A 15,697-nucleotide genomic window follows, 5' to 3' on the forward strand; every position below is an offset into this window, starting at 1 on the left:
GATTTAAGGAACTTTCATCTGAATCAAAAGTTCACCAGCGAGGACGCGCTTATGATTTGCCATCAGCCAACCACATGTCAGTTGCAGAAAGCGCCTAGCATGTGCAGTTTTAGGGCAGATCTGTTGATTCATGAGGTAATGATTCAATGGATCCATGCCCCCATGAAAGGTAAAAAAAAACCTGCCGCCTGCTTCACCGAAACGCAGCCAATCTTGGCGATAACATGACAGGGATAAAGTCGCGCGGCGCCCGCGGCGATGGCGGCGACAGCGGCGCTGAATATAAAGGACAGCGGTTTTAAAACAAAAGCAGCGTGCCGTCGGGGCGGAAGCCTTGTCAGCCTGTCTGCCGCGCTCGGTGTTTTTCAATCTCAGTCCGAGAGATAAGCAATCGGCGCTGTGCCGTCTACAACAGTATGAGAGATTGGCAGGGTAATTGATATTTTCTAATTTACTGCGATGCGCTGGTCCATACATCTTGCGTTCGATAAGGTGGGGGGGGGGGGGGTGGGGGGGCGGGTGGGGGGTGGGCGTATGATGGATTCTCAAGGGTTGAATTCATTATTATATTACATGTTTCTGAAATTCATGTTTCACAATCAGGGGCTTTGTGGTAACTGCAAATGGAAAATTCTCACTGATCTCAGGAAAAGGGAATTCATTCCGGATAACATCAACATATTCTATTACAGTGCATTCAATTCTGTTAAACTACAGGAAATATATATTCAAAACATATCTGTGCATATGAATCTATATATACTGTATGTACTGAAGCACCTGAAATTAAGTACATTGCACAGGGGTACAACAGCCCAATTCTACCTGGGAATATTACCTACAATCTCTGATTGTAACCATTATACCACACTGTCAGCTATCCAGCTTTGTATCTTTAATAGAGGAACATTTTAGCTGAAAGAAAAACCAGAAAGCTGCATATATCAAAAATATTTAATGCTTTTTTAGTTCATGATTTCAAGTTTAAAAATGTACACTTGGCTATGGTAATGACATCACACCCATTTTGAATGACACCAGATTCACATGATGAAAAGCATCAACAATGTTAGATGTAGGGAAAGCATTTTTTCTTTCTTTAAACTGAAGCAGTCGCTGTCGTATGCTCACTGTCAGCAATGAAAAAAGTCATTGCTGAAATATCGCTCACAGATCGATGGTTGGCTTTACCCAACCAGGTAATGTGAGTGTGACAAACCAATTAGATCTCATGCAAGATAGTGTCAGTGTTTTGTCTGGCCAAAAAAGCACTTAAGCTGAATTTAGATTCCGTGAAATTAAGTACGATGTAAAGCAGTGTTCTGCCAAAAGAAGTCAATTCATTGTTCACGCAGCATAGATACTACTGCACTTAGCAACAAATCCTGGTTCACAATTTGAATTTTAAACAAGTGGTTGTGGCTTTGGACCAGAGGGAGAGAGCTGATGTTATATATGTTGTCAATGGCAGAAAGTCCCCAGAGTTACAGAGCACAGCCCTGCTTTCAGGCAAGCTCAAACGATCCCAGATGCACGGCACACTTGGCAGGGTAGCCGCTGTTTAAAGCATGTAAAATCCTTGTCCCTGTTTGTGCGTTCCCATCCGGCAGGACAAGTCCACCCCAGACGACCAGCACTCCTGGGATAGCTTCAAGACTATGACCCCTGACCCCTCAACTGGCCCCAGCGAGCAGAAGGACAAACTGGAACTGCACAACAAGAACTGGGACACCTCCTCCGCCAACACCCCAGACACCTCTGAGGGAGACTTCCAGACTGAAGTCTAAACCCACACACTCCTGCATACGCAGACACAAACACACACACACACACACACACTGACCATCATAACACATGTACACGTGTATAAGTACTCAACGCGCTCATGCTGCATACTGCAGAGAGGACAAAGAAAAGGAAGAGACTGTTCTGTTCTATTTTCACACAGACACTTTAAAAGGAACAGAGGTGGACTGTGGGGGGAGGGGATTTTTAGAAAAAAAAAATCTTTCTGAAATGTCTTGATTTTTCTCCAGAACGGATTCTCTTTCAGCTGTTTGATGATATAAATGAGTATTTCTGCACCGTTCTTTTATAAAAAAATATATATATATATTTCTCACTGATTACTGCACACAATTAAGCCCTTTAGATTTATTTTCTTGTCCCCCTTTCCTTTATCGCTTGTTGGATGATTTGAGCTGTTTCTTCGACAAATGAAAACGATGCAGGGGATGGTTAAAGGTAACTCATTAATAAATGTGTCCACTGCTTTTTCTATCATCGAGAATATTGATCCACTCTGATATCCTCTTCTGGAATTTGTGCTTTTTATTTTTGTTTTATCTTTTTCTTTTTTTTTCTTAAAAAAATGAGAAAACACTTTTAACTTGAAACCCAGTTGTTTGTCATGGTCCATATCATGCTAAATTCACGTGGACTTTTGACTGGTTTGTAACAGTTATCATCTTCTTCAAGGGTCTAACTTTGTCCGTATATGGTACATTTTAAACTATGGTTTACAATACAGCATACACACAGTACAGTAATTCAGTGATCAGCCAAGGGCAACGTGTTATCCGTATTGTTAATCCAAAACGAAGTTTCATCAAAATACATCTTTGTCCCTGGATCAAATTCAACGCAAAAAACATTCTTAAGGCCTTGTACCATTGTTAGGTTTAACCCCACAATCTGTATGGACATCCACAGCAGATTGTGAGCTAGGACTTGCTGCCTAGATCAGCATGCCACACAGTTTTTAAAAATGTGTTTCGATCGCATCTAAGAGCAGCCGGCCGCGCCATCTCCAAGCAAAACAAGTTGGCGCAAAATAGCCCCGTCTAAGCTCTGGCTGCAGAAATTTGCCGGGTTTTGAAATCAGTGTGCGCTGAATGGCCAGTGCTACAATCTTTGGCTCTGTGCAAACACCCAGAGTCCTGAGACTAAAAATAAATAACAGGTTTGGGGATTATGGCCAATCAAAAATCCTCTATCCATCCATGTAATGCCTTCTGTCTCCTTTTGACGGGTCACAGGCAGAATGCAGCATCGTGCGGGAATGGAATAAATCAATATTCGACCGATGGGGGAGCTGTGTGCTCTGCTATCAGTATTTATGACCTGCGGAAGAGATGCAGTCACAGTGCGGCCCAAAGGGAGCACTTGGCAGTTATGGGAATTGCATTACCTTGCATTATTAATTTGCTTAGCGGATGCCCTTATCTAGGGTAACTTGCACTGTCTGCAGTTTTAAACCTCACACCCTCCGTAACCTATTTACGCATCTCAATGTTTACCTTTTTGCTTAAGTTGCACAACTGCGGTGTCATCATTAGAGTTCGATCCCAAAAACCAGCTGTATTAGTGCAATGCTTTCATAGAAACGCGCACACACACATGCCGCTTCTTAATATCACCACCATTGTGAATGGGATGGGCCATCACAGATGTGGAATTATTAGATTGAACATGATGTTCTGCCTGATTTGCATTTCCAGCTCAAGTGTGATACAATGTCCTGAATTGGGGCACGCAAGTCAAGCGGATGCACTTCAGACTCCCATTTCAGTGGGCAGCATGTGTCAGATTTAAAATGCTGTCCTGCTGTTCTGATTAGGAGTGCACGCTGCTTTCAGTGGTGATTCACCAATTCATTTACTGGGCCTTGACCATCTAGCGCTGTTCGGACGGTCAATGCCGTACATGGGTGTTCTAATGTGTGTCTGTTATGACACCTGTGGAATGATCTGCAGAGAGGTGGAACAGTGCCTCAAATCCGCCGCAGAGTAGGCTTCGCACACCATCCTCAAGCTGAGTCATCTCCTTTGTAAGCAGGGTTTATGGAGGAAAGGACAAACAGGGGCGATCATCTTTAGCTCATCAGGGTATAAAGTTCTGATGGTGAGGTTGGCGGGTGCTCTGTGTAGAGCCAGAGGGGAAGGTAAGTGCAACTCTGGCAACACTACCTTGGACCAGTAGAACTGCTCATTTTTCATCTTCTTTTCATGCTTGTCTTTTGTTCTTATTTTGCCCTAAACTTGCCCTATCACAGTGCCTGTTTTTGCCCAATTATTGCTTGCTGGTGGTGTGTTTTGAATTTGCCTCGGTTATATTTGTTTTTTTGCCCAGTACCCTAGTGTGTGTCATGGTTGTGTGTGTTGCTGACTGAAGTTTAGTCGATGCTGCACGTCTTGATGGTGCTGTCGCATAGAGGGGGTGGGGAAAGGGATGTGCCAATGTCTCTCCTCATTGGTCGGCAAGCCTGTCAGGCAGTTTAGTGCCAGCCAGGGACAGGTATCACAGATCTACCGTATGCAAGAGGACTCCTTGGTTGAAGTCACTAACAAGACTTCCCTCTGGACCAAGTGACCAATAAGAACTCTGCTGCAGTTCACCTTTGCATGGCGTTGTCACCCTAACTTAGAAACTGGGACACATAAACCATGGCAACAGAACACATTTCACACCCTTCAAACTCAAGCAAATTGTTATAATCTGATTTCTCATTGCTACACTGTAGGAAACCTGAGGATTGCCTTAGTTATGTTTAACTGAATACGCATTTAAAATGTAACAATTGGACAATTGCCAGAGAGAATACTTAACCATGTCATCATGATTCTTGTTACAAAGGCAAGTGTTGAAAGTGGAGATGATTCCCTGTATATTTCTGAAGAATGCCTAAAGAAATTTGGTTTGATGCAAATGTGACCAAACCCACTGGGCTATAGAAAACTGTGGAATATGAAAAATATCTCATTTTATGATGTCCCCAACTTTTTAAACCACAAAACTGTCTTGTTTGAAACTTTGGGTCTGTCCCCCGCCACTATCCACCTCTTTCCAATGGGTGTAAAAGACTGCTTGTTCCTTGAAAAAAAAAAATCCTATTTTCCCCATCTCGCGTTTTTATACACAAGATTGTACAAAGTAGTGCTCTACTGTTTTCATATAGTGTTTTTATATGAAAATACATTTTCAAACCAAGTCAAATCTGTGCCTCCTCTGTTTTGTTTGGGTATTTTTTAATACATTTTCTTCATCTTACCTTAGAGTCTTGCTTGTTTCATCTAAAAATTAATTTGTTTTGTCAACTTCTTTTGGAAAGAAGTTTTCAATAAAAAGAAAAAAAAACATTTTTCATCAACACCAATACCTAATCTTAATGCCTTCTGGGAAATGCAGTTACATCATGCATCCATGTTATCCTTATTATTTAGGGGGCCTAGTTGTTCTTGTAGAGGTTTTTTAAAATCCTTTTTTAGTCCAGTGAGACATTGGTTTTATCTCGCAGTGATTCAAACTTCATTAAAAACATAGGCGTAATCATTAATAGAATACCAAAGCTTCAAAAATGATTTTATTGAATGCCTTGAAATGAATTCACTTTGTGTTCTGTGCTCCATACCATAAATTATGCAGCTGCTGATCATCATCATATCTCTCATTATATTAACAATTTGAATCCAAAACTTGTAATGTCCAACTGAAAAGCAGGGAAGGTTTTTGTGCATCTGAACCTATTTGGAATAGATTGCCTTGTTGCATTGAGGGCTAGAGAGTAAACCTTAAGAGGCACCATCTATTAGTGCCACATCCTTCACTAACCAGCCAAAGTTCCCAAGGGCAGATGGGTAATTCTGAGACAATATCTGACTGCTAGAGAGGCATTAGTCTCACTGGGCAAAACAGACAAAGTGCAGCAGTGCTGGGGCTATGATAAAAGAAATGTCATTGGACCTAAGGGTAGCCAAACACTGAAAACACATCAGGCTAATGTAGGTGCAGTGTTTTCAGGGCATGTTCAGAAGATTCGATCCCTTAGGCTGTACTTTTTCACTGTACTGGAAGTGGTCTGTGGGTAATGGAAATGATGGAAAGTATGGGGAGAGAGGAAGAGAAGGCTGGAGGGGGACATAAACTGATGGACCTCGATGGCTTCTGGGTGACAGACGGCGTATGAAGAAACAGCACCCACCACAGGGATAATGGGTCCTTACGGTGCCCCTTGGTGTCTTTTGGCATTGTCGGCTGAAGTCTCACCGCAGGCACATGCGATTGTTTATGCAGCTGGCTTGTATACCCGGTACACCCACTTTGACCACTGCCGCAGCTATAGAAGCCTACCACTTGTTCTGAATACCGATGATGCAAGCATAGGCCTCCCTAACAGTGCTCTTTGTGGGGGTGGGTTGTGTGATGGAATAACACTTAAGTGAGTCCCGCTGATATTACATAATACACCCTGGGATTACGATACCACATGACCCCAGGAAATTTGTGTGCTCCCCTGACCCTGATAATGGCATCAGATATATTGGACTGTGGGGCATTGCCCTGCAATGATTGGGGCACATATATATCAAGCTGTTTAGTGGCACAGATAATGGGAGACCTGATAAGAACTCGCATTATCACCGGTGCGCTGAGCACTCTGATTGGCTGTGAGAACAGAGAGCATGCGGGGGACGGGTCCCAGGGGGAGGAGTTGGCGTAATGAGATGTTCCGCTGTGCCTCCCGGACATCTGTCTGATAATGCATGCGGAAGCATTCACAATGAGCCTTTTTGCATGCATATCCAACTACCTTGTAATTCCTCAAGGTGTATTTCAGGAGGTTTTGCCTTTTTTGCCATCCAATTTAGCATAATTTAAGCCCAAAGTGTTGCTCCCTTCAGTTAGAAGAGTTTGACCTCTGTCGAATCTGCGAGGCAAAAATTAGTTTACATGACACACTGCATTTATACAAAACCCAGGAGATACAACAAAGGTTTCTGAGTACATTTCACTGCATCTAGGTTATTGTGTTCTCGTAGAATCCTGCTTCGCAGTTATAAATACAAATAAAATGGTTTTAGACATTATGTATACCCCAACAGTAGTGCTTTACTGGTGCTGAGTGACTCAATTAGCAATTTTTAAAGTCTTCATCAATTAAATTTAAAATTATGGTAGAAGCCTTAATATCTTTGAGCTAAAAATTAGACTCTTAAAACAGCTCAGTAAGATGACAAAATGGAAATCTATTGCTTGTGAACAAATTCCATAAACATAGCTTTTTTCTGCAAGGGCACTGCAGCTTGAATTGAAATATGCCTCAAAAAAAGTGTTGCTATCTATGGGGGAAAAATATGGAAGCATCATTCTTAACTATATTCACAAAAGATCCAAGGAACATTTTTAGTTAAGATGGTGCTAAAAGATTGAAAAGATTAGGCACATTACCTTCATCAGTGAAATAGTGTTGTATGCTGATGGCACTTTTATATTCCTTACTATATAGTGTTTCCACAGGTGTACAAGCTCATGAGAGGGGAACTACCAATTAGAGTTTCTGTTTTCAGGTAGACTATTACTAAACATTTAGCTCATCACATCAAACCCACAAAGTAATAAGGCCTGTAAATATAAATGGATTGTGCTTTTATTGGGAACCTTTTTACCCATTCAGTGTTCTCTTAAAAAAAAAAAAAACGACATATACAAATATAATGGAAAAAGACTCCCTGGTGAAATTTGCGCACAAATATTGCAGCCTAAAAAAAGAATGTTTAAATGTGCATATACATAGCATTGATGTAAAAGTCCATAAATTACCTTTCATTCATGTTATAATATATATGCAAATAGTAAAAATGTTTTTTTGATATATTCATTTTGTGTGTATGAAAGAGGCCATAAAAAATTTATTTTTTGTCTTTTATGTTTCAGAATTGTATCTTGGAGTTAACTAGATGCTGTTGGCTACCCTGTGGATGGACAAAGATGAAAAGACATGGTGGTTTGGGATTCGGTGTTTTTCAAGAAGCTGCTATTTCATCCAGCTCAAAATGCAGTGCAATCCAGAGGAGGACAGAATAGACTAATTTCAGTATGCACAAAAAGCTTTCACCAGGGAAATTGGTTTTGATGGTCAAAAAAAAAAAAAACCATGCACAAAAATATGAGCCTGGACATTACTATTCACAAGTGAATACATACAGTACAAAATCATACTGAAATGTAAATGAAATGTAAATGAAATACTGAAATGTGTGCAGTTCCACCGAGCATTGATCAAGCTTGCTGTTACACTTGAGTTAAGATTTTCCATAGTGCACTGGCTGTTCTTAGAGGCGCTTGTGTATACTGAAATTGGACTCATTGCAAGGTTCCGCAGAGGTTCGCATGATGCTTACCGAACCATGCCTGTTAAATCATATCATATTAGCCAAAACATTTTTTTAGCTGGTGCTGAGGACATCATATTTTGGAGACTGAGAGATGTCCACTAATAATACTATCTATAATCTATCAGTTTTCTCCAATGACTTAACAGCATAAACAAACAACACTACTCAATATTTCATGGAAGTTGAAGCTCCCACCACATGGGGTGGCCATTTTGAATTTATATAAAGAGAAAAAATCTATAAACAGTTTTCTTAGCTCAAAGAAGCTATTTTTCTGTTAATTAATCATTCATGAGCGGGCAAAAACAGCAGAGCGGCACATGCCAGTAAATATATAAATGAACACTGCAAAGCATGGTTCTCATTTTTTCATTTGGATTCTTATTTAGAACAAAGTGAAATTAATGGAATGGTTTGTGGTTAATTTTTTATGTGCTCCATCAAAACAAGCTATTTTTTCCCACTGTGAAAACAGCTGACCATGCTCTAGCCAGTGATAAAATATCTCGGCAATTAATGCATTGAAAGACAGAGACTATTTTGGATTATATCTGTGTATCTGAAAAACTGAAATGAAAGTCAAAAGTACATACTCAGACTGCTAAATCAGGTTTCTTCATGGCAAAGGAAGTAAATATGTTTTAAAAGAAGTCCAAAAGACCTCTAAAGATTTTTGATCTTCTTGGTTCAAGCAGCAGGCCATTAAAAGGGGTTGTAATGATTAATTGCATGTTTCAATGTGTGTTTTAATTTTTAGCATTAATGACTTGTGTCATGATGCATGAGTGATTTTTTATTGCATGATTTTTGCCAAGGTCACACAAATCTCACGCATTTAAACTATTTCCATTTATGCAGCAGAATGTTTTACTGTAGCAATTGAGGCAACACACAGCTCAACAGGAGTATTCCAGTCAGATTTCAACTGCATTACCCTTTTGTACTGAGCCTGTGTCCCTTAAGAACCCCTCCAGACAAACTGTCTCAGATGCGCCCACCCCTAAAAACTATATTTAATAGAAGGATTTTTTGCCCTTTTCCCACTTCATGTCTATCAAACTAACCAGTGCCATTGGGGAATGTATTTACTGCTGCCTACCTTTCCTTCACATCTATCTTTCCTTTTCCTGCAGCTCAGCACGTAGACTGTTGCCTGCTGTACGAGTTTCTATGATTCAGTGCTTTGCATTGGAGGATAGACCCTGGCCTGTGGGTCTAGGAGAAGCCTCTGTCTTGTAAGGCTTTGATACCACTGGAAGGGTTGTTCTTCATGGCCCTGTAAAGGTGCTTTATAAGGGCAGTTATCTGTAAACTGGCTCACTTGTGTAGTCCAGAGCAGGTGGGGTGGAAAATGACTCAGCAGGATGCCACGTGCACTGGAAAGGCTTTCAACGAAACTAATGCCTCGCTTAGTGTGTTTCCAAAGGAATGAGTCAACCTGTCAGCCCCCAATCCAGGGTGAAGATCTGTGCTTCCAAACATGGCAGGCATCTGTTGCAGTGGGTGAGTGGCAGGGGAGGGTGGAAAATAAATACATAAATAAATAAAAGTAATTATGTCACTATGTCAAATTTCATGATTTTATGTGTGATACACCTTCTTAGGAAAATATGGAATCATGCTGAGTTAGGCGTTTTCATCTCCTTTATTATTTTAGTAAAGGGGCAACAAAGGTGACTCTCTCTCACATACACACACACACACGCGCGCATACGCATGCATGCATATACACAGCCTTGTGTCAGCCAGTGAGCTGTTGCATTACAATTACCTCTCAATAATGTGCCATGTCTGTTATTTTAACGTGTGACTCTCGCTCTCCCAGTGAGCGAGCGGATCGATGCTTATGGCTCTCCTTCTCTCTCTGCACTCAGAGTGAAGAGCATTTCAGACTGCAGGAGGAATCATAAACAGCATTATCCATCTCATTTCCAGGCCAGATTTATTGACTGCTTAGAGCTCATGTTGGTCTCTCTGTTCTTTATGCAGTGAAAATATTTCATAACGAGGGGGCAGTACTGTCCGTCTGCCACAAGGGCTGTGATGTCACTGGCACATGATACAGGCAGAGACTTTTTATTCCAGGGTAGACCACTCGCGTGTTCCTTCCGTGTTCATGCAAGGAGCTGCTGTCATTATTTCAGTTGTTGAACAGTTATAATGAGACTTTTTTCATTTACTGTGCTGGATAATGTGTGTGAAAAAATGCTTTGATGACAAGAAACTATGTTAACAATCCATAGGTTAACAATAACCAAATCCAACCATGCAATTGCTAATGATGTACAGTAACTAAAGAAATATACACCCAAGGAAATTTTGTAGTGTGATGTAAAATCAAAAAACTGCTGCCTTGACCATTTGTCCTCTGTTCTGCCTCTCCACTAGGGATGGTGCTGAATACAAATACCATAATCGGCAACACTCGTATAATGCGTTCTCTCTGAATTTTTTCTGCTCCCTAATTTGGCCAATGTCATTTGAATTTTAATCTTTTTTTTCCACCTCTTTGATGCAATTGCTCAGAAGTCAGCACCAAGTTTCTCAATTAGAGACACATACACCTGCAGAGAAACAGCGAGTGAGAGTTTCCCTTACCCAGCTGTTTTTACCCAGCTGTGAGCGTATCACTATCTACTCTGAATAACCAGAACTGTGATACGAATACAAAACGTTATCAAAAATTTCACACATATCACCACACGAAATTCATCCACTGCAGTCATGTGATGAAGTTGATAAAGCCTTCAGGTGGGGATAAATAATTTTGGATGCTGAAGTTATAGAAATGATGCTCATAACTCCGCGGAAATAACAGCACTGACATATCTTTGGGTTTTCACTGAAACTGAGACTTTGAATAAACTGAATATAGTAGCTGCATGACAACTGCATAAAATGTAACTGATATGTCTGTGTGTGGTCCCAGCAAACCACCAAAGCTGCACGTTCTCTATGTTCTCTATGGAACTGATAAGTGGAGAGCGATGGTGCGTAGGTACACTCCAAGGAGAAGTGAGGGAGAAATGTGCTGAATTCGATAGAACCAAAGAAATTACTTTTTTTTAAATATTGCACTTTTTCCATTTTGTGTTTTGCCATGCACATTTTAGCACGTTTCTTAGTGTTCCTGTGATATGCAATGATACATTTTCCCTTGGCCTATATAACAAAACCGCTATAATTTAGAAATACAAACTGATTCAGTGTCCATTCTTGAATAAAATAGTTTTGCAACATATGGTTTCCTAATGAAATGAGTTTGCTGCTAGTGCAGAAATGGATGCTATATTGCAGGATACGTCGGATGCCACTGGACATCAGCGTGATGGTAGTAAGTAGCAAAAAACGCTGCAGTCTTTCTTGAGTTAAAGAATTACAGACACCGTATGTTGGCCAATGACACCCCAAGCACCTGCTCATGAGGCTCTAAAATATCTGACTTGCCCCCAACAAGTGTTTTCTCCAATTAACATTTCAGTATAGCAAGGGATGTTGTGTGTCAGTGTCCCCATTACTCTAGACTGCTTCCAGCTCACGTGCAGGAGCTCATCTTCACAAAATACAACTTGGGGAAGTTTAAGTCAGAGCATAATAGCTGAAGATTAGTATTCCACTCAGGGAAGCTGTAAGCGCCAAACATTACCGGTTTTAAACGGAATATTTTCTTGACAGTAACAACGTTATATTGTTATTTGTATGCATGATTATTTTCTTAACATTGTTTTCTGTATAGTTATTTGCATTATAGCATGGTAACATATGTTCTTCAATTGGAAAGCCCCAGGGAATACTGTAATACAAGAAATTTGTTTAGCTCCGTAGTGGGGAGAGCAATCAGTTTTTCTTACCGTGAAACTATGTAAAATACATTTTGCTTTCCTTTTATAATTCAATGAAGATATGGAAGACCTTTGTAAGTAACACTTTTTGTTTTACTTACCAAAAATGTTGGACTGAGTAATTTAAAAGGATACTTCAATGCTACATAGCCACGCATGATAATGGCCTTTACCCCGATATTTGAGCTGCCACAACAGAAGCTTATTGTTTTTTTTATTTTATTCATCAGGTAAAGTGGGGCTTCAACAAAGATGGGAGAAAAAGTACTAAACAAAAAACAACAAAACATGCTGGCCATATTTTGTTAGGAGTTCATAACATACTGTAGTTCATAATGAAGATGAGGAACTTTTTTTTTTTTTATAAAAGCATTTGTTCAGTTTATAATTGACTTCTCCTTCAGGTAGGGGTGGTGGTGGGGTTCATGCAGGTTGTACTATGCAGTTCAGAGTAAGGAAACTGCTCTGATTTCTAAAAACATTTTGCCTATGTTTGGAACTTGATTTGACTGTTTGTTTACCTCAGTGTTATAAAAGCCTGTTATGGCTATATAACAGTGGTAACCAACCCAGATCCTGGAGATCTATCATCCTGTAGGTTTTCATTTAAACCCTAATTTGGCACACCTGACTCTAGTAATTGGCAGCTCAACAAGATCTCTAGCTGCTTAATGAGGTGTGCTTTGTTAGGGTTGGAGTGAAAACATACAGGATGGTAAAAGCTCCAGGAACAGGGTTGGTTACCACTGTTATATAATATATAGGTAATTGTTTTTTGAATATAGCTTTTAAAAGCAAATCACCTGTTGTTAAACTGGATTATTATTGATGACATTGTAAAACCTTGACTTTAATGCTTTAATATATCAAGAAAAGCAGTGCCAGTGATTTATAATGCTAAAAAGTTAGGGATTTTTTGCATTTCATACAGCTTCAGTGTTAAACCCCGCCCACTTCCGGTTTACACCACACCCACTTCTGGTTTACACTACACCCACTTCTGGTTTTTATAGTTTGTTGGTCTCTCTCTCTCTTGCGCTCTCTCTCTCTCTCTCTCTCTCTTTCTTTCTCGTGCTCTCTCTCTCTCTCCGTTTCCATTCCTCCATATTGCCTTCTTTTTATGCCCCAGGCATGGGGCATTTTTTCGGTTCGTCATAACGCCGGGGGGCTATTCGGTTCATAATTAGTAGCATTTCTAGTGAGTTTACTTTGAATGATGATGACCAGGCCTTTAGGGTTTGTCTCAAATGATTCAGGACTGGGCCACTTGAATTGTTTTAGTACGATCATGTTGTTTTCAGCTTCACAAATTTGCGGAAGCAGGCAGGGCCATTCTAAAAAGGACGTCTCTGAGATGTCTCTGCTGTAATGGCATTGGGTGGGTGTGAGTGTGTGTGTGTGCGTGCGTGCGTGCATGCGTGTGTGTGTGTGTGCGAGTGAGTGTGTGTGTGCATGTGTGTGTGTGTGTGAGTGTGTGTGAACATATATATAAATATGCATGTCTGGCCAGTAACACTGTTGATTCAAGGTAATGCTAGTTGCTCATTCTCAATACTCCCAGGACCCAGCCTGCCTGTCTAATCACTGGTGACTTTATTTCCCCATGTTTCGCTCACCTGCCACGGTAACTTATGTTTCTGTACCCTGGGGTAGTGGTGATATTGTGACCTTTCACCCTTCACCTTTGGCTTTCCCACATTGTTATATTATCACATTCCATCTCTCCTGCTGTCCCTGTTCACACTCAGGGTCATTCAGAAGCATAGAGGCCTCTGTTTGTTGTTAGCTGGACAATCAATGCAACTGAATTGTGTGTCAGTAGACACACAAAACAGTCCCAAATATTGCTGACCCCTGCTGTTTTAATATTTCCAAGTTTCATTTTCACACAGTAAAGCAGAAGCTGAAGTGGAACAAAATACTTAAATAGTATAAGAACGGATATGACAAAAATTGATTATTTTAAAGCTAATAATAGTTATTTTATTTATAAATAGATCTCTCTCTTTCTTTCCCACTCAATTTCTGATTTCAGAAACAGATACTTCTCTTTCTTTCCCTTTCAAAATTAATGAAAATATTCCAATATTTAACAGGTTTCATATGTGCAGATTTAATATGGGCATATGTAACATTCCCTCTTATGTCCATGTACGCCATATATGGAAATCCCCTATATGTCCATATATTATATTTCTGTATTGTCTCTATCTCCCTCTCTTTCTTGCTTTTGTTTCCCATTACTTTTTACCTTTAATATCACCTCCACTTGCTGCAGAGCTACAGATACACTTTTTAAAATATTGTCAGTGAGAATCACTGCTGAGTTCAAGCTTTCAAGTTACAGCCCCCGGATCTCTTGCTTGCAGGCACAGGATATTCCAAAAGAGCTGTACCTAATTCTATCTGTCACAAGCCCTTAAATCCCGTTACCGTTCCTCTCAGTGTCCGCAGACCTACGGGTGAAGTGAATAAATGAAAGAGCACGGCATCTCCATGTCTCTACACTTAATGCAGAGAAGGCTTCAGATACCCTCCTCCTGAAGGTTTTATTGAGACTTAACAGTAGCGGTGTGGTGTCAGAGATTGGGTTGGGGGGGACAGGGAGGATGGCAGGAGGGCTGGGAGTCGGGTGGGGTTGGGGAGGACAAGGTGTGGTATGACAGGAACAACCACCGGGCACATCTCCAATTACCTCTGAGGCTTGGAGAATTGGTTCAGTTTGGGGACGCTCTGCATGACTGAACTCAGGGAGCATCTGCAAATTGCAAGGCAGTGAGACAACACTTGGCCAGAGTTCTAGAATTTAGCCACAAGCCCTGCCACATTTCCTATGATATACATTATGAATAAAATATATTAGGACTAAAAAGGGAGCCGTAGGTGGAGGGCTGGATCTTGTGCATGTGTGCATTCAAATTTGTATTATTAGGAACATGTGGTGAATATTCAATGGCTTTCCGATGTTTGTACCACAAGCAGGCGTGTGAGTGTTGCAGGACAGGGACAGTGTTTTGTAATGAAAGGAACTGCAGGATATGTGGGTTTCAATTGTATTGTCCCATTTCTTCCTTTGTGCTATCTAAGACAGCTTGAGCTAGACAGCTTGAACAGATCTTGTGACTGTTACATTTAACCACAAGGCAACATGAGCAAATATGCTATTTAAAGTGTGCACAATCTCACAATGCAAATTTGCTCATCAAATTTGCTCATCATGCTGGTGGAAATAATTGCACTTGTAGATGGCAGTCGACCAGTAGGTACACGTGAACGGAAAGGTCTACTGAAGTTGTAGCTTGTATCTTATATTAAGCAATGAATAAATTATATTTTGGTGACAAATATTAAAATTAATTTAAAAAATATTCAAACAGAATGTAAGACTGGTATGAGTGTGTGTGTGAGAGAGAGAGAGAGAGAGAGAGAGAGAGAGAGAGAGTGTGCATGCGTGCCTGTGTGCACATGTGCGAATGTGCACGGAAACAGATAATACTATACTGCTCTGCAAAGAAAGCTTAAGATGATTTTGACAAATACTTCTGGCTAGAAAAATGACATTTTTCCCTAATGGCAGGATGTGAATTTGAAATGTCAGATTCTTTTTTCTGCCTTAGTTAATCTCTTGAGTCTCCTTTCAACAATGTACAACCTAAGATACAGTCCAAGGCATGTTTACAC

General features: G+C 40.5%; 1 protein-coding gene across 16 annotated transcripts in view; it reads left to right on the forward strand.

The window, feature by feature from the left end:
- Positions 1-4,995, forward strand: part of adgrb2 (adhesion G protein-coupled receptor B2) — a 261,515-nt gene extending 256,520 nt beyond the window's left edge. For 14 of the 16 annotated variants that reach the window (XM_064347667.1, XM_064347662.1, XM_064347666.1 and 11 more), the window contains one exon: positions 1,611-4,995. In XM_064347667.1, coding sequence (XP_064203737.1) covers positions 1,611-1,662 — 52 coding nt within the window. In that variant the 3' untranslated portion in view covers positions 1,663-4,995. The remainder of the gene's footprint in view (positions 1-1,610) is intronic. The other 2 variants (XR_010331919.1, XM_064347664.1) reach the window with 2 other exon arrangements.
- The last annotated feature ends 10,702 nt before the right edge of the window (positions 4,996-15,697 follow it).

Source organism: Anguilla rostrata, chromosome 8 (assembly GCF_018555375.3).
Source record: "Anguilla rostrata isolate EN2019 chromosome 8, ASM1855537v3, whole genome shotgun sequence".
Classification (NCBI taxonomy): Eukaryota; Metazoa; Chordata; class Actinopteri; order Anguilliformes; family Anguillidae; genus Anguilla; species Anguilla rostrata.